The 19,827-nt window shown below is 45.4% G+C and overlaps 1 protein-coding gene across 1 annotated transcript; it reads right to left on the minus strand.

Annotated features, from left to right (window-relative positions):
- Positions 1-356: 356 nt before the first annotated feature.
- On the minus strand, positions 357-17,093 carry SLC35A2 (solute carrier family 35 member A2). Its single transcript, XM_081845420.1, has 5 exons — positions 16,950-17,093; positions 14,268-14,450; positions 12,700-12,851; positions 11,008-11,729; positions 357-2,272 (listed from the first exon to the last, which is right to left on the minus strand). Exons 1-5 carry the CDS (start codon positions 17,005-17,007, stop codon positions 2,245-2,247), a joined length of 1,143 nt encoding a protein of 380 aa, XP_081701546.1. The 5' UTR covers positions 17,008-17,093; the 3' UTR covers positions 357-2,244.
- Positions 17,094-19,827: the final 2,734 nt, after the last annotated feature.

A 19,827-nucleotide genomic window follows, 5' to 3' on the forward strand; every position in this document is an offset into this window, starting at 1 on the left:
GTAGGGAGCTACAGGTCTAGAAAGGCACCTGTTTACCTGTCTGTAAGCCTTCTAGAGTTGTCGGTGTCTCTGCCATGCTTTTCTCACTGCTGTATATGAGCATCATGGGAACGTTGTCCCATAAGGAAAAGAACTTCTGCCATCTCCTCAAGCTGATCCCATCCTTTACGTTGGTCAGGAAGGGTTGGAGAACTCAAGGCAGCAGAGCCCAGCACCGAAATGTCTTCAGCCACACCATGTATCACCTTGACGTGTTCCAGGTAGAAAATGTACATCACAAAAGCCATATCCATTTGCCCAGAGCCAGCAGCCATGGCATGGAGCAATTTGTAAATGACAACTCCACATCTAGCCTGTTTGCTTACAAATATGTATTAGTTTCTACAATGTTATAGTAGTGTTGGAAAAGCATTGTCAGTACTAAAAATATAATGCGTTTGCTCCAAGCGCAGATCTCTTTAAGCAATGATTTTCTCATAATACTGAGTTACACATGATGCTGCAGTGCCACTCTGATGGAGGGGATGAATGAGGACTGTAGGTTCCACCTGGGCACCATCCCACTTGGTTTAGCGACAGCAAAAAATAAGGCACACATGATGTGGCAACCTAAGCAAAATGCGTGGATAGGTGCCCTGCTCTCACATCAGCTTCTACTCTGTTCCCAGCCATGTAAACAGCCAAAGCATCTTTGCCCCTTTCCAACTCTCATCCCTCTGACCCACCAAGCCTGAATTTAACTGGCCAAACCATGTGCAGGCCATACTTTTAAATAATTGCTAAGCTGCAAAGAGCAGCCCAAATCAGAGGACTGGAATTAGGACTTGGTGGGACTGTTTAGGCTTTTACTTTCCTGCAGTGGGGTGAAACAAAGCAAAATAGGTTTGGGCACAAATTATAATCTGGCACTGTTCTTCAAAGAAAATGAATACCCAAGTACGGCTGAATGCAACAAGTATTGGCATGTATGCCGCCCCCCAACAAACAGGATTCTGTCCCAAAGCGTTCAGGTGCTCAGCTATTTAGTCACAGCCCCTGGCTGCACTATATATTTAATTCAGTATTATACCACTTTAAACAGCCATTTCTTCCACAAAAGATTCCCAGGAAGTGTGGTTTGTTGAGGGTGCTGAGAGTTGTTAGGAGACCCCTCCCTCAATTCCCCTTGAAGCTACAATTCCTAGAGTTCCCTGGGAATAAGGATTGTCACACCACTGGGAATTGTAGTTCAGTGAGGGGAAATAGGCACCCTTAACAAGCTACAGTTCCCAGGATTCTTTGGGGAAGCCATGAGGACTTAAAGTGGTATGGTACATATTTAAATGTACAGCACAGAAGGGGCCACAAAGTGCATAGTAATAACATCTAATACATGCTTGCATGAACCTGCCCTTCACTGACTGACAACTCAGATCTGTGATAGCCATGAAAATGGAAGACAGCTGTGCTGGTCCCTTGGCCATGGTGAAGAATCCCCAATCACAGCATGGCAGCAACATTATCAGGATCAATCAAAACATCACAAGCTTTTGAGTTCTCCAGAAAAAAATCTGCTAGGCTGGATGTTGAACAAACACTGGGGTAAGGCAGGGGGTGCAAATGAGACAGACCTGCTCTGGTTGCCCCAAACTGAGTTTGTAAGATTCTTCGTGCTGGAGAAGTTCTGTAAACACAACTGACTCAGCCTCTCTAGGTAAAAGTTGGACTGGAATATTCCCCCAGGGCTACTAAGATGTAGATGCAATAATGGCTGCTTCCCCCTTTTTCAAAGATTCATTTTATGAAGCAGCTACTCCGTGCAACTGTGATGGTTCAGTTACACATGGCAAATTGCTGCCTGACGTCACAAGCATCAAGCGTGAGCCGGGCCTAAAAGCAGCCTGTAGCCCTGGCAGCTGTTGGACTCCGACTCCCAACAGCCACAGTCAGCAACTGTCAGGAATGATGGGAGTTGTAGTCCCAAATCTCTGGAGGTCTTACAGGTTGGCAATAGGTGCCTGAAAGAAAAGCCACTGTCAATGGAAAGCACATAATGTCACGAATCCATGCTGATCTGATGCCAGGAAGAGCAGAGTGACCAAAGAGCTGCCATCGCCAAGGTGGTCCCACCATCCTTGTAAACACAACGAGGCTGTGAACTCGCCAGCTCCTTGGAAGCGTCAGGACGAAATCTAAAACCTGGACCTCTTCAGCCTGGGGAGGTGCAGAGCTACTGAGGTCTTGCAAGTTGTTCCCTCTGGTGCATTAAGATCCTTTTTCTTTAGCCAAGATCCTGGAAGAAAGCATGAAAATATAATGGTTGAGCTAAAAGGATATAATGGACACTCACACCCTTGAGAGAAAATGGAAGTGTGCGCCATTCATTCTTTGTTAAACAGATTCTGAGCTACACGTTGTTCTATAATCGTAAAAGCTGACACAGACCTTCCAAGTGTCCCTATTTCTGGACCGTTCCAGATTTACAGAAGCTATCCGGGTCTCTGATTTATCATGGAATAATAATAATAATAATAATAATAATTTATACCCTGCCCAGCTGGCTGGGTTTCCTCAGCCACTCTGGGCGGCTCCCAATCGAGTGTTAAAAACAATACAGCATTAAATATTAAAAACTTCCCTAAACAGGGCTGCCTTCAGATGTCTTTTAAAAAGAAGATAGCTGCTTATTTCCTGCTTTTCCTTAGGACGTCCCTATTTACATTGGAGAAATGTTGGAGAGTATGGAGTTATGCGGCCCTTGAGCCAAAGAGATAAGTAACTATACAACCTTTAGAAGACATCTGAAGCCAGCCCTGTATAGGGAAGCGTTATTTTTTTTTTTTAATGTTTAATGCTTTATTATGTTTTTATATATGTTGGAAGCTGCCTGGAGTGGCTGGGGCAACCCAGCTGGATAGGTGGAGTATTAATAATAATAATGATGAGGATGATAACTGAATAGGACATTGTTGGAGGGTATGTTGACACCGAGTACAGAATTCAGCACTCTCAGCATTGCAGCTTTCATTTAAAAAGGACAGGTTGATGGACTGTATGGGGTTGATGGAAGGGACTGGCAGAGACCGAGACCAGGAAGAGGAGACGGTGAAGAAGATTGGAAAATTTAAAGTCTATATAGGGAAATTTTGTAAAATTTAATGAGGGATAGAAAAATCTTGGAATGAAGAGAAAAAGAGAGGATAAGGATTTGCTGAATTAAATATTTGAATTGGAATACAAAAAAGGGAGGTGTGAGGGAGTCATGAAAATAAGTAAATGAACTGTAAGATATAGAAAGAGGGATTTGCTTTTAATTGTTTTTTGTTTTTCTAATTGTTTCTGTTTTCTTAGTGTTTGTATTTTTTGTGTTGTTTTTTTATTATCTTTGTAACTTTTTTGTGGAAACTTGAATAAATATTACTTTAAAAAGAAAAAAGAAAAATTTTGGAATTAATTTTTTTTTGCCTTAGTGGAAATGTTTTAAGAGGTTAAGTGTAAATAGGTATATTAGTTTTAATAGGGAATAAGATTAAAAATATTTTAAGATAAAGGATTTGCTGAAATAACTTATAGAAGTGGAACACAAAAAGGGAGGTGAGAGGAGGTCAATGAAACAAGGGAATGAAAGATAGATTATGGTAAAGGTATGATGTGTGTTTTTAAATTGCTTTTGTTGTTTTGTTTATTGTGTTTAGGTGTTAAGGTTGTGTATTGTATTGTCTATATTGTATTGTTTCTTTTGTTCCTTTTTTCTTTTCCTTCTTTTTTTGTAAGTTTTAAAAGTAATAAATATCATTTTTAAAAAAATACAAAAAGGATAGGGCTGACAATATGTGGTGACATTGCTTGGTGACATTAAAATGCATCCGATCAAAGCACTGAGTAGGCCTACCAGTAGCTAGGGCCGGAGTTTTAGCCCCTGGTTAATCCTGTACTATGGCATCAAGGGGGGGAAAGCAAATAAAAAATAATAAAAATTCGGGGGGGGGGTGTGATAGGGGCTTTGGGGGGGTATGTGAAAGGACTTGTGTGCTTGGTATTGTGCTCACAAAATTCCCAGGCTGTGCATGTGCTCAGAAGTACCCTGTTCCTTCACTCAGATATATGCCTGCCTGCCCATGAGCCACAACATTGCACTTGGCTCTGGCTTGATAAGACCTCAGAGTTCTAGTAATAAAAAACCAAAGTACTGAACATATCACCAGCCTGAAACCTGTCCAGCTCTGATCTGTGCCACAAATGCAACTTCCTCTGAAATTCTTTCACCTCCAGCTTAGCAGAGAAAGATGCTGAGCCACAAATTATGCAATCCAGGAAAGAAAACAACAGGGAAGGCAGGAAGGGTTGATAAGGGAAGTGGGCGGTTCTGAATACTCTCTACTGAAACAAACAAACAAACCCATTGCAACCTGTATACATTATGCAATTTAAGTTTAAATTAAATTGTTAAAGGTACCTCATGTGTTTTTAAAGCAGAGACAGATATACTAAAGTAAAATACCAGTTGAACAAAATGCGCAGTTTTTGCATAATACATTCCCTTCCGCTTCTAATTTCACATGCCCATGTTCTCTCATTCTTTGGAGGTTCCAAAAACTAAAACCTTCCTTTAAAAAGGAGACAGCTGCAGTTCTTAGGACACTAGATTCTGCATCCGACCATTTCTGCACTTGCACACTTGCATTACAGAAACTGACAGAACGGACACAGCTGTGAGCGCTGGGAAACATCGGTAGCTATTTCGTACTGCAGCAAACCATTTCTAGGCCTTGCGAGAGAGCTGCGTATACTCTGCTAAAAATAAATAAATAAATAAATAAAACACACACCCAAACTAGGATATTTCAAATTCTGCACTCATAGGAATGTAGGAAATTGCCTTATACCAAGTCAGATAATTAATCCAACTCACTCACTCCTGTTTACACTGTGTTTAAAGTTTAGTGTCAAAGTGAACTGAGATCCATAGAGCAAATCACACAAAGGCTCAAGCAGACAAGGCTGTAGTCGTAATTTCTAAGAACAACATCTCCAAGGATCAGGCCAAAGCTTATCTGGTCCACCATCTCCCTTCCCACAGCAGCCAATAAGATGCCTCTGGAAAGCCCATGAAGAGGACATGGGCTTCCCAGCTGCAACTGTTCTCCTGCAAATGAAAGTCAGAGCCATGGTGGTATATAGACACCTACCTCTGGTTTGTAGCCAATTTATTGTTTTTAGATGGTAGTTCATTTTCCTTTGAGATTGTGAGGTGCCCCAGAGCTAAATATCTTTAATATATATATATGCAACAGGTAGAATAAATATTCCCAGACTATGTTACTAAGAGAGAGAGATTGACTCATTGCAATCAATTATTTCTTTTTTTAAAAAGTCCCTTCACATGCAAAACTTGGAACAGTAGGAGTTGCTTTCTACAGAGTCAGACCATCCAGCTATGTCTTGTCTGTAGTGGCTGGAACTGGCTCTCTCCCCCATCCTCCCACCAGGTTCTCAGACAGGAATCTCTCAGCCCTACTTAGAATAGAAACACAGAATTGAAAAGGGACCCCAAGGGTCAACTTTGCCAACCCCCCAAAGCAGGAATCTCAACAGGCAGTCTCCCATCCCATTTGAAACCACGCTGGACCCTGCTTAGCTTTGCAAATGTGCTAGTAGTTTTATTAATCTGTCTCTAGAATACAGGGACTGATACCAGGCTCTTATGTGTGCATGCGCTCTTCTGCTAAGACTAGGCTACCAACTCTCTCAGACATTTTGTTTTCTGCGTGCAGGGAGGAACGTTCAGCCACACGACTCCCCAACTTGCAGTCTGAAATGGCACATGATGGGTCCCAGGTGAAATTGTATGATGAGTCCCGGGCGCCTTTTACATTCAGCTCTGAGGGTTTGTGCCCTCTGGTGAAGGGACCAGAGCCTTCCGACCCGCTGCCCTGTGATCTCTGGGTTGGGTTCCCTCTCAAACATCCTGGCCAGCCTTTTCCAGGGACATTCCTTATAGCTACAACTAATCCAGAATGCGGCAGCTAGACTGGTGACTGGGAGCGGCTGCCGAGACCACATAACACCGGTCTTGAAAGACCTACATTGGCTCCCAGTACATTTCCAAGCACAATTCAAAGTGTTGGTGCTGACTTTTAAAGCCCTAAATGGCCTCGGTCCAGTATATCTGAAGGAGAGTCTCCACCCCCATCGTTCTAGCCAGATACTGAGGTCCAGCACCGAGGGTCTTCTGGCAGTTCCCTCACTGTGAGAAGCCAAGTTACAGGGAACCAGGCAGAGGGCCTTCTCGGTAGTGGCACCCACCCTGTGGAATGCCCTCCCACCAGATGTCAAAGAGAACAACAACTACCAAACTTTTAGAAGACATCTCAAGACAACCCTGTTTAGGGAAACTTTTAATGTTTGATGTAGTACTGTATTTTCATATTTAGTTGGAAGCTGCCCAGAGTGGCTGGGGAAGCCCAGCCAAATGGGCGGGGTATAAATAATAAATTATTATTATATTATTATTATAGCTCAGCTATGTTCTGACACCCAGAAACCTCGCCTTCTCTACCTCATCAAACCCCGCCCCACTTAAACATTGCTCAAGGTCCTTCTCCACCTGGTTGGGTCCTTTTACGTACCATGCCCTATCCTGCAACTGCTTACTCTGTGGGATGTGTTAGTAGGCTGACCGTATCCACTTCGTTAGAAGCAGGTGGGGCTTAGCAAAGTGTAGGAATGATTGCTGGGTGTGGAGCACACTCCCACCCGCGGGCAGCCTCCCCCCCCCCAATAAAACCACAGCTGTCTGAACATCTTGCCCTCTAACCTTTTACTCTCTTAGTAGTCTGCTGTGCCCTGTCTGTGACCTTTGTCTCCTACGTCATACATTGTGCAAGGGGAAAATGACGCGGTGGAAACAGGTGCCAAAATAACTTTGTACCACCCCTCGATCTCGGGATTGGAAGATGTGTAAAGGTCACAGTCCAAAATGTATCTGCCTGGTTTTGCATATTGTGCCAATAAAAGGAGCCTCTACAGAGCTAGCTGGCAGCTTGCTTGTGCACAGCTCACCTGCATTACCAACTCCTGCCTCATGTCCTTCACTTCAGCAGAGCACTCATTCCAGCTTCAGTGCACAGGGCTGGCACTACTGCTGGGCAGAGTTAGGCCGCTGGTTTCAGGTGTCATGAAAGCAGGGGCGAAACTAGGCATGATTTCACCCAGGTCAAAGACAGTGTTTGGCACCCCCAGACACAGGCTGAGAACCTCAATGGCACCCTCTGCAGCAGCCTTTCTCAACCTTGTTTTCCCGGATGTTTTTGGCCTACAACTCCCATCATCCCTGACCACTGGTCCTGTGAGCTAGGGATCATGGGAGTTGTAGGCCAAAAACATCTGGGGACCCAAGGTTGAGAACCACTGCGACGTCTGGAGGCTTCACACAGGACAAAAAAAACAAACAGCTATCCCACCCCCAGTAGCTACAGCACTGCATGTTGTGATTTATAACCACTGTATATTAAACTGCTACAGAGGGGAGTTTTCTGTCTCAGATGTCAAAATAACTTGCCCCTTAATTGGGGGGGGGTGTTCCTGTGGGGCTGTCTACCCGATTATCACCTGGCACCTGTACAGCTTGAGATCAAACCAGACATGATGTAGATCCCTTGATTTTGGCAGGAACTGCCAACCCAACTTCTGGCAGGGAGCCATGTCCTTTGCCACCAGGAGTCAGGCAGGTGGGAGAAGCTTTAGAGAAATATGCGGGTTCTCCATTCCTGATTTACTATCTGAGGAGCAAATAGAAGCAGCACCACAGCACCAAAGCCCTGCTCCCCATGGGCTTCTGGTTGGCCACCACCAAAACTGAAGGTTGAACTAGATTGGCCTTTGGCCTGATCCTGCAAAGCTCTTAGGCTCTATTAGGAACATAGAAAAATGCCTCATATGAAGTTAGGCCAACGCGGCTTCTTGCTCAGTGAGGCAAGGGTCTTGCCCAGTCCTGCCTGGGAATGGCGCTGGCGCTGGCGCTGGGACTGTCTGCATGTCATCCATGTGCTATGGCCCTTTCGGCAATGAGATGTGTGTTGTAGGAGCATCAAGATGCATCCCAGAGAGTGAATTTCTAGAGAAGTGGGGAGGACTGAAATCTGAAGACTAGCATTTCATATTTATATACATATTTTTAAAAGACATCCCTAAAATCTCTCTCCGGTCCTTTATCAAGGACAGGTACCAGAAACCAGGGCCTCCCCCAGATAAAAAGGGGTGACTGTAGGCTATGAAAGTAGTTCATGTGCAGACTATTTCTGGGACTGGGCACAGCTCTATTTGCACAAACTAAGTCAAACTCTGACATAGAGATATGGCACTACCTTATGGCTGTAATTTATCATGTTGTGTCCCTAGATCTTACTAAATAAAATGTCAGATCCCGAGCACTGAAAAATTTAGCCAATTAGAAACATTTGTTTAAAGGGGTGTTCCAAATTTATCAGGCAGATTTTTTCATTTAGAAACCTAACTACTTAATAGAAGTAGTTCGAAAAACCAGGGCCAGATTAGAAGGTCCCAGATTAGAAGAGACACCTCCCCATTTTTTCTTACACACAGGAGGAAAGGTCTCTTCTAAGATGAGGTCTACTGAGATATATGCATGCATCATCTAAAATGAAAACGATGTCCTCTTCCAGAGCTATCTATTAAGAATGCAACTATATTTAGCTTTACTTGAGCAACCATGAATCCATTTAATCAGCAGGCAGACCCCTATTTCTTCCTAAACCCAGCTGTGGCTTTCGGTTGTGGCTACTTTATGTTGTCAGGGGAAACCATCACGAACCCAAACAGCTTTTATTACTTTCTGTGTTCCAAGGCTAAATCCCTGCACTGAAAAAGGATTTTTCTCCACATCCTGGCTCAAAATCAAGCCTTGACCCCTTGTCTCCCTTAAGGCTGACCCAGAGCCCCAATCCGATGAAGGTCCTCCCCCCTGCCCCAAATACCACCCCAAGCACCTTCCAGTGTTAATAGGGTTAGACATGCAGTGAGTGAGGCAAAGGTCTGCCCTTTCCGAGGCTTCCTCAATCATTAAGCAATACGGCTAAATAAATACACTCTCTTTATTCATCTGTGGTTCATGTACATTGGCAAACGGTACAGGCTTTTTTTCTGTAAAAAAAGCAGGATTCATAGAAAATGATCAGCAATCTAAAAACCTTATATACATACATACCATGTTACTTTTGATTATCTTCCCACCCCAACACAAAACCTGACTGATACGCCTGACGCCCAAAAACCCTTTCTAGGTTTAGTGATCTCCACGAAACATCGCTCCAGCAGGAACAGAATGCGTAAGGATTCTTTAAAAGGCAGCTGCTCTCCCACTAACCCTCCATGAGCAGAGCTGGGAAACGTGAGGCACCAAAATGGACACAGCTGCCAGTACCCGAGTCCCCCAGTGCCCCCCACTCCTCCATAGCTTAACCCTTCAGGCTCCAGTTTGCAGAACTCGGTGATCCACCAAGCTGAGCACAGCCCACCAAACACATACGGCAGCTCGTAAGGGGATCTACGACCTGCTTTGGCTGCTTGCCTGGAACCGTAAAACTAGCAGCCCTCAAATACATGGCTGCACTACAGTCAGTGGGCCTTACACTGTGCAGGCTGCCAAGCTAGCGAGGAATCCTGGTTGCAATTTAGACCCAACCAATGTTCTACGCTGCAGGGTATGGAAGAATCTGAATGGTGCCGATTTTCAGCTTTCTGCCCCACCCCTAGTGGCAGCCATTCGATTCCAGAGTATCTGGCGTTCAAGTCTTAGGTTCCCAGGTACCTCCATTGAGCCACAGCATAAGGCAAGTGTCGATGAAGATTTCCCACCTCCCATCTGTGCAAGTCAGTCCTCTGTGCACTGTCAACAAGGGACATCCCTGTCCCATCACCCCCCACAACTGCTGCTATTTCAAGCATTAAATGAGACAAGCAGATTGCAGTTTGGTTCTGCAGTGTCTTCCACAGGAAAATCTTCATTAGTAACTAGTGATTCATGCTCCCCCTGCATTTACCCAGTGATCCTCAAAGACTATAGACACTAAATACATGCTGAGGGCAGGAAATAATTAAGGTTGCCTAGAACCCAGCTCCAATCCTGCTATGATCCAGTAGTTCCAACTATCCACCCAGAGCCCGAGAAAGAAGAGAACAGGGGCTCCTAGCAGCCCCCTCCCTCACTACCAACTTCCCCTCTCCGGTTCTCCTCTCAATTCTTCTCACTTCACAAACATACAAATTCTGCCACTCTCCCCCTCCCACAAGCACACACACTCAGAACTCTTCTCATTTAATTTTCATCTACTGCAGTAGATTAACTTAACAGATTCCCAGTGGCCGGTGGTAAGCAAGCAAAGTCCTACCACTTCAAAGGTGGCGTTTTCAAAAACGACACTAAAAAACCCAAAATAACCCAGAACATTTGTATGCTCCACAATGGCAGATGAGGTCTTCTTCCACCCCTCTCTGCTTATGCACAGCACGTGATCTCCACAGCAACATACACATCCCCTTCAGTGGCTGTATGGGATCCTTCGTTCAAAGTGTTCGTACAAAAATACACCTCTTTGTGAATTTGCTCCCTGCTGACCAAACAGGAGGGAGTTTTGTGGGTCTCAAGGCAAAGGACCCAGGTGATTCCAAAGCAGCTTTTGCCCTTCAGCTGCTTCTGTTGGTGGGGCAGGGATTGTCCCCAGACAGGCATAGTGGAGAAACAGACATAACATTTAAGAGTCAGGGAGAAGCTGGAGAAGTTGAGTTGGCAATGGAAGAGGTGGGATGGGGGCGGTGTGGAAGAGAGTGGGTGAGTGGTCAGCACAAAGTTAGGGGGGGCAGAAGAAGAGATGAGCACGAGGCAGGAGAGAATCAGAGGCGGGATAGGTTTAAATTGAAGGGGGAGGACAAGTGTTGTGGAAGCTTCACAAGAAACCAAAAACAGGTATGGAGGATGTGCTCTTTTCTTCTCAATTGACCAACACTGACTTGGACAGGAAGCCATCTGTAGTCACAGAAGGAAGTTCCTTGCTCTGTGCTGTGTGGCCCTGATGCTCTGTAGCTGTCCCTGCTAAGGAGCGGCTGGCCGAAGGTCCCTTGGGCAAGCTGTATAGATAGACAGCCCCTATGACCAGCCCTGCTCCTAGAGCAAAGAGCAGGTTGAGGTGGAAGTCAAAGAGGTAGATGGAAGCCACAGTGGACACTACGATGGAGAAGGAGGTGGCAAAGCCCTTGAGGATGTTGTCAGCATATTTCACCACCACAGCCACCAGCAGGCCGCCAAAAGCTTGGTTCAGGATCACTCCCCACACAAGCGGGGTGTAGCCAAAGAAGAATCCACGCTCAGCCACGGCTGCCCCCTCCGTGGACCACAGCCCCAACAGCCCCAGCAAGGTTCCGAAGATGCCTAGTTGGACGTTACGTAGCCAGACGGAGGCTGCGCTGCCCTTGAGGATCTTTTCAAAATAGACTCCGGCAAAGCCAGATGACAGGCATGACACCACCACGGCCACAAGCCCCACCATGTAGTTCTGTTGCATTCCCTGGCCTCCAGGGGGTGATCTGCCCCCTGCCTGCTGCTGCTCCACTTGGACAATGGCCACACCGACAAAAAGGAGCACAAGGGACAGCCACTGGAGACGGGACAGGCTCTTGCGGAGCATCAGCACAGAGAAGACAGCTGTGGTGAGGATCTTCAGTTGGTAGGTGACCTGAGAAAGGCAGTGCAGTTTAGTAGGCATCCCAACATGCCGTGCGATAGGAGAACGTCCAGCCAGGGTGGGACCAACAGCAAAGGCCCAACCCCTATTCTCTAGATAGGTTCACACTGTTACTAAAACAGACAACAGCCTCCAATGCAGTACTGCAGTTAAGTACCCCGATTCTGTTTCAGATCATATCCTGTTCTCTACATACCAGATTCAGCTAAGATCTCAAACGGTGTGGCATTGGTTTAACCAATTCAAAATGAACTCACTTTAACCCCTGAAAGCCAATGAAGTGGTAGAGGCTCAGAATCACATACCCAGGAGTGTGCATACCGCAATTCCATGGAAGTAGAGACGGAGCGCATAAATACAAGTCTTTATGACTGTGGGAACAATGAGAATAAGTGGGCGATACCTGCTAAGTTCTAAGAACCCAGAAGGACAGTTTGCTCTTTCCCCTAACTAACAGAACCAGAATTATACAAAATAGTTTTGTTTTTTTAATGAAGAATTTCCCACATTTAGAAAACTGCTGAATTGGTTAATTTGCATAATTTATACAGATGAAATAATCCTGCTTTTCTGTGCACAGAATATGCAGGATTCCTCTGTCCACCGGAAAATAGAATAACTGCCAATGAACAGCTGTCTGTGGCTCTCACTGTAAGGATAGGGGTGTACTATTAACCAAGGCTTGGAAAATAAAACTATAGGTATGGTCCCACACAGCAGCGGACATTTCTGGATGCTTCCACATGACTTCACTAAGACATGCTGCAGGAGCTCTAAGGAATTATTGTAACACATCTCAGATACCCACCCATCATGACTTCATTCAACATTGTGCAGGTGGGAAGAACAGGATGTGCGCATCTATATAAAGCGGGCGAATGAAAGTGAGTAGGGCACCCTCTTCAGAATAACCTGCAAGGGAGGACCTAAGACTACTTGGGTCCCAGAGCTGGTGTCTCACCTGGAAGGTGGCTGCAGGCAGGTTGGAGATGGCCACATATTGGAGGTTGTTTTGGAGGGTGTAAATGAGAGAAGGCACTGCGAGTTTAAGTGTGTCCATATACTGCACCACAATCGAGTCATACAAGGAAGCAGCAAACTGTTTCAGGTTACCTGGGAAAGGAGAGACAGACAAAGAGACCACTGTCTTGGTTGGAAATAAATGTTGTTTTTAACAAGGGTCATTATTTGTAAGTGACAAGGGATGAAAGAGGCTGTAATGATGGCTCGGCAGAGCGCCCACCAAGCTCTCTCTTATGTGAGTCAACATACAAAAGGAATCCTTTACTTTCTAGTCTGAACAGCAACAGAGGCGTTGGCATTCCATGCACCTGCCTCATGGTGAGCACAGAGTTACGGGCCTAGTGCTACTATTCACCTGGCGGGGGGCGGGGGGAAGAGTACAAAGTACTACTTTGCCAAGGCCTTGGCTACGGTAGAAGCATCTGCTGAAGTTTATAATGGGCTGGATGGTAGAAATCCCTAGAAGTGAATGGGCCTGTGCAAGTTTGGCAGGCAGCAGCCTGGGCACCAATCCCTAGACTACAATGTGCAAAACGGAGTAGGCATTAGAACATAAGAATTTACACAGCTGGTCATCCCATTTGATCTCAACATTTTGTCTACCAATAGTGGCTTCAGGGAGGTTCACAAGCGGACCCTGAAAGAAATACCTAACACCCTATTGACAATCCCCTCAGGCAGTGTGAGGTAATAAGCCAGAGATCTTCCAACTAATCTCTTTATAAAGGAATTGATGCTAGTGGCTATCTTAGAGCTATCAATTCTGTAGGTTAATTATACAATGTGTGACTAATGACTTCCTTTTACTTCAAATCTAAGGCCTATTAATTTAAGTGGATGGTTGAATTTTTGTTTTTTGATAGAGGGGAAATAAGAGTGAGAGTGAGTGTGTGTAAATACAGTGGTGCCCCGCAAGACGAACGCCTCGCAAGACGGAAAACCCGCTAGACGAAAGGGTTTTCCGTTTTGGAGGCGCTTCAAATTTCCCTATGGGCTTGCTTCGCAAGACGAAAATGTCTTGCGGGTTCCTGCGGGTTTTTTCCCCTCCCCCCCCTTTTCCTAAGCCACTAAGCCGCTTATCAGCTGATCCGCTGATAAGCCGCTAACAGTTGATCGCTAAAAGCTGCTAAACCGCTAACAGCGCTAATCTGCTAAGGTGTCAATGGGCTTGCTTCGCAAGACGAAAAAACCGCTATACGAAGAGCCTCACAGAACGGATTAATTTCGTCTTGCGAGGCACCATTGTACTATCATGCATTTATATTTACAGCAATAGCATCATGGTCATAGAGTGCCAAGTCCAGAGGCAAGACAGAGCAAGGACAATTAAATAAAACAGATCACTGACAACAAGAGAGATTCAAGTTTTCCAAGCTGGCCACTAGTCTTCACCAAGCAAAAGCTCAATGATCCACCCAGCAAGACTGCTGGTGAACACAGGCTAATGCGCTGGGAATGGAGGATTGCTGCAAGGGTTTCCATCTTCTGAGGCACAGTAGTCCCCACCTTTTTTCTGAATGAAGATGAGCAGCAGGCAGGTGACTCCCTTAAGGATTTCAGCCATAACCACAGCGGAGGTGGCAAAGAAGCGGTCCCCAGGCAGTGTGCGCACATAGCGGATACTGAGGATGAGAGAGGCATTCTGAACCACCAAGACAGCTAAGCTGATGTACTTCAACCGTCTGTTACCTGGGAAAAGAAAAGTAGGGATCATCTCGGTATCTCACCCTGCAGCAGAAAGCTGCGATAAGCAACTACCACAACCAAGGATTGAATAACGGAGACAGATGGGAGATGATGTTTGGGGAACCACCACCTATTCCTATAACAAAGCTGGGGATGTCCAAGGAAGAAAATGGAAAACCCCACACAATGGGAACAATCTGAGTTCTCCAGGGCCGAGTCCATCAGTGACCACAGAGGCAGGCATGAGTAACTGGAAGCCCAAGGGCTACATCCAGACTCCCCACTGCAGTGGCCTACCCTGTGGCGACAACCCACCTTGGGAGATGGGGGAAAGGGAAGCCCTAGCCCACCAGCCTCCATCTCCTCAGAAAGTGATCCTCTCATACAACTAGTTGCTGACAAGAGCACTAAAGTCTTGGCATACTAAGCCCTTGTTTGAAACAAGCCAGGTATTGGCAAACATGAACTTAGTATGGGTGCTTTATATGTGGTAGTGGTGAAGGGGGGAATCCTTTATCAAATATTTAAACAAAACAAAGGGAAGTATAAGGACACCCCAGACTCATGGAAATCCATGGAATGATGTCCTAAGGCAGCAATGTCCAACAGGTTGATCGCGATCGACAGGTCAATCACAGAATGATCGAGGTCGATTGCGGGCTCCCTTTTGATTGGTGGTTGTAAAAAGAATTGTGTTGGAAGTCTCCACCCCCACCACCATCGTTTTGTCTGTGAAATGGGTGGTTGCTACTGATAATAAGCTAGTCTTTTTCGCTTCATCTACTTGTTAGCATCATGATTTTTTAGTGGTGCATGTTCCCCCCCCCCCCCCAAGAAGCTCAGCAACTTTGTCCTTCCCTTAAAAAGGCTCAACAAAAAGCTCAACAACTTTGGTATCCCCCCCCCCCAATGAAAATGGGTAGATCGCTGCCGGTTGTTTTATGCTGGGAGTAGACTGCAGCCTCTAGAGAGTTAGACGTGCCTGTCCTAAGGCATCCAAGGTGGTAGAGAATGAGATGCGTTAGGCGATGACTAACAAAAATGATGAAGTAATGCAGTGATCTCAAGTTTTATAGTTGATGTTAAAACTTTTACTGTTGGTACTGAAGTTGATGTACTTTGTAAAGTTGGAAATAAATAAATAGTGAAAAAAGGTATACGTGAATTACTACCATAGAGTGTTTAGATAAACTTCCCGGCTGAGCAAAATCCCACCCCTCTTGCAATGTTTAACATCTACTAATCCAGGTCTCAGAGCTCCAGTGGCATGCGAAAGGTCAGGGTTTTCCACCCCACTGTTCTGACGCACAAAACGGATCCTAGAGAGCTGGCATCCTGCTCTGCTTGGCTCAGCAAACAATATCTTGCACCTGCCATGGGGGACACACGCAGACCTAGCAGGAAGTGGGGACAGAAAAATGGCACAGCCACAGCTTGCTGAACTACATTCCTATGATCAGAAAAGTATTCACCTGCTTCCTGAAAGAGAATTACAATAAACAGCTGTGCAGGCATTCCCCATCTCAGTTCCTGGAGTCACCTATGATGTCCTAATAGGACTGCAGAACTCACTGTTAAGAATAACAGCCTTAAAGGAGTATAATGAAGGCTGGTTTTGTTCAGCAACCCACCTCCCACAGGGGATAGGCATAGCAATGATGATGACTTCCTACGTTTATCCCCAAAATCTGGTAGTCAGAGGTATAATTCCTTTGAAAATGAAGGCGGAACTTTTACACATCATCAGAGTTACCAGCTGGTAAACCAGCCTTCCAGACCTTCTTTTCGCTAGTAGCTATTGCCATTCCTATTCATTCTGATCACAAATCCTCCGTCACACTAGAAACTGTTACCAAAATTGTAATGAAACACACTCTCCTGGCTCACCATGGCTCCCGAAGGCTTCCCTTTAATATTTCTTTGAGCTCTCCCTCTCTCTTTTAAAGGGGGGATTTGCAGCGTAAGGTGGGGACAGAGTTTCCTACAGGGATTCACACTTCCAGGATCCCAATCGAAATGGCTAAAAGACTCCTCCTCTGTGCACTAAAATTCACCCTCGACCAGATGCAGAGAAGGACAGCACAGCATTCTTTCCTTGTTGCTCACCAGCAGCCATGTGTGTATTATATATACATATACGTGTGTGTGTGTGTGTGTGTGTGTGTAAGGGCTCGTTCTCTCTCTCTCTCTCTCTCTCTCTCTCTCTCTCTCTCTGGCTAGCCCAGTATATGCCTCTCTCTCTCTCTCCCTATAGACATACCAATGTCTCTCTCATATATACATACATATTGGTATGTCTCTCGGGAGAGAGAGGCATATATATATATCGAACTGTCTGTATGATACATGTAGAGCGAGAGAGAGACCCGGCCTCAGAGGGACCCCTGCCCCCCCCCCTTACCCGCCTGCCCTCCCGCAGCCCAGCCCCCCGGCAGGTTGCGGGGCCTTGAGGCGAGGGGGATGTGGCGCCCCTCACCGCCTCCCCAGCCCCCCAACTCTCACCTCCTGCGGCCACCGGGCTCCCGCCGCCGCCGCTCCCCGAGCCCCCAGCCGCTGCCATGGTGGCAACCGCCGGGCAACCGAGTTCCCCCGCCGCAGCCGGCACTTCCGCATCCCAGCGTCCCGACGCACTTCCGCTTCCGAGGAGCGGGACGGGCAGTGCGGAAAGGCCATAGAGAAGGGAGTGCGAGACAGCGGGCAGAGCGGCCGTGCTCCTTCCGGAGGACTCCGCGGCTAGAGGAAGGAGGCGGGGCCGCCCGCTGAGAACCATAGAGTCATAAAACCATAGAGTTGGAAGGGGCCCCCCCAGGGTCATCGAGTCTGACCCCCCCCCCGCGCGCAGCTGGAATCTCAGCGAAAGCATCCCTGACGGAGGGCCACCCAACCTCTCATCAAAAGCATCCCAAGAAGGAGAGCCCACAGCCTCCCGAGTTCCAGAAAGTTGTTCCTGATGTTTGGTCGGATTCATAGCTGTCAACTTTTCCCTTTTCTTGCGAGGAATCCTATTCGGAATAAGGGGATTTCCCTTTAAAAAAGGGAAACGTTGACAGCTATGGGTCGGAATCTTGTAACTTGAAGCCATTGGTTCGGGTCCTGCCCTCCAGAGCAGGAGAAAACAAAAAAATAATAATTATGGTATATAAATGTAATGCCTTGAGAGAGAATATTATGAAAATGATTTATAGGTGGTACATGACCCCAGTCAAACTTGCCAAAATTTATCATTTGCCTGATAATAAATGTTGGAAATGTAAAGAGACTGAAGGTACATTCTTTCACCTTTGGTGGACGTGCCCAAGGATTAAGGCTTTCTGGGAAATGATTTATAATGAAATGAAAAAGGTATTTAAATATACCTTCTTGAAAAAAACAGAGGCCTTTCTCCTGGGCATGGTTGGCCAATTGGTGCCAAAGAAGGATAGAACTTTCTTTATGTACGCGACAACAGCAGCAAGAATACTCATCGCAAAATATTGGAAGACACAAGATCTACCCACTCTGGAAGAATGGCAGATGAAGATGATCGACTATATGGGACTGGCAGAAATGACCGGCAGAATCCGAGACCAGGGAAAAGAGGCGGCGGAAGAAGATTGGAAGAAGTTTAAAGATTATTTGCAGAAATATTGTAAAATTAAGGAATGTTAGTATGATATTGGATAGAAATTAAGCGGTTTCCAGCTGTAATGTATAAGAGATATGGAAAATAAGGTTTTGAAATAATTAAAAGAATTAGTGGTGAGGATTTGCTAAACAAACAAATTGAATTGGAATATAAGAAAGGGAGGTATGAGGAGGTCTGGAAAATAAGTCAAAAGAAAAAAAGTAAATGGAAACTCCATGTGTTTTTAATTTGTTTTTATTTTTGTATTTTTGTATTTTTGTTTTTTCTATTCTTTTTGTTTCACAATGTATTACTTTTGAAAACTTTAATAAATATCTTATAAAAAAATAAATAAATCTTGTGAAATAAAAGAATTGGGGGGCCCTCCAGCTGTTTTCCCTTCCACTTCCCCAGTCCTGTTACTTCTTTCAACTTCGCAGTCCCCTTCCCATCACATACAGACTGCATTTCCTTAAAAGCAAACAGGAAAATACACTACAAGAAGGTCATCTATTCATTTACAGTCATAAGTCGGGTTCCAGACGCTTCAGGTTGTGTTTTTTCAGGTTACGGACACGCTGAAACCCGGAAGTACTGGAACAGGTTACTTCCAGGTTTCAGCAAACAGCTAAATTGCGCTTTGCTCATGCGCAGAAGCGCCGAATCACAACCCGCATGTGTGCAGACGTGCCGCTGTGGGTTGCAAATGTGCATCCCGCAAGGATCACATTTGCAACCCGAGCGTCCACTGTATTTCACTGCATGTATACCCCACCTTTCCCCACACCCAGAGCTCAAGGGAGCATGCGTGGTTCTTCCCCTTCTCATTTAACCCTCACAACAACCCTGCGAGGTAATTAGTCTGAGAGGCAGGGACTGGTCCACAAGGTCACACCCAGTAAGCTTCATGGCCTGGTGGGGATTTGAACGTTGGATCTAACAAGTCTTTTTTTATATTGATATAAGTAAAAAAAACCCAACTGCTCCTTTTCCCTTATGGGGTACCCAAGAGCCCATATAGAGTCCTTTTGTAGGTTCTCTATCGGTAGGAGAAAATAACAGAGACCAACCAGAGATTATTGAGAAGCAAAGCAGCTAGTAAGCCTGATCTTTATTAACTGTTGCAAGAGGGTGCTTCCCCACACGCAGGAGAGAGGAGGACCCCGAGCGATGCGCGCAAGCCGTTATATAGACATTTTAAATTGCCCGCCCTGGAGTCCAAGACCACCCCCAGAAACATCATACCTACATCACAGAAATCTGAGTGCTTTGTTTATCTCCTGTCTGGCAAGTTAACTGATTGCATTATCTGGGTTTTGGCCACTCTTTTGTTATTATAACTACTTAATTCCTGAATCTAGGTTACAGGTCACAGGCTCACACCCTGTTCATATCTTGAATGTGCCCTTAAGACAGGATTTGTGAGGAAAGAGACAATGGGGAGGTTTCCCAATTTGACCTTGCAGAGAAATATTTGAGGTCAATTTGTTCAGGACCTTTTCTGTGGGGTTTCAGACATGTGGTTTATGTATACAGTTATGAACATTTATTTATTTTTATATATGACCTTAACATTCTTATAACAATATATAATATTTTTAATTACATTTTCTGTTTTACAATTTCAAATAAACATTTTACAAACTTTGAAGTGTCCAATGACTTCCCTTCTTCTCTTTCCACGTTTCATTTTACATATCCTATATCCCTGCATATTTTACTATCACCATTCAAATCAATTTTCCACTTTTACATCCATCAAGCATTATTTATTCT

This window comes from Podarcis erhardii (assembly GCF_964252035.2).
Source record: "Podarcis erhardii genome assembly, chromosome: 17".
NCBI lineage: Eukaryota > Metazoa > Chordata > Lepidosauria > Squamata > Lacertidae > Podarcis > Podarcis erhardii.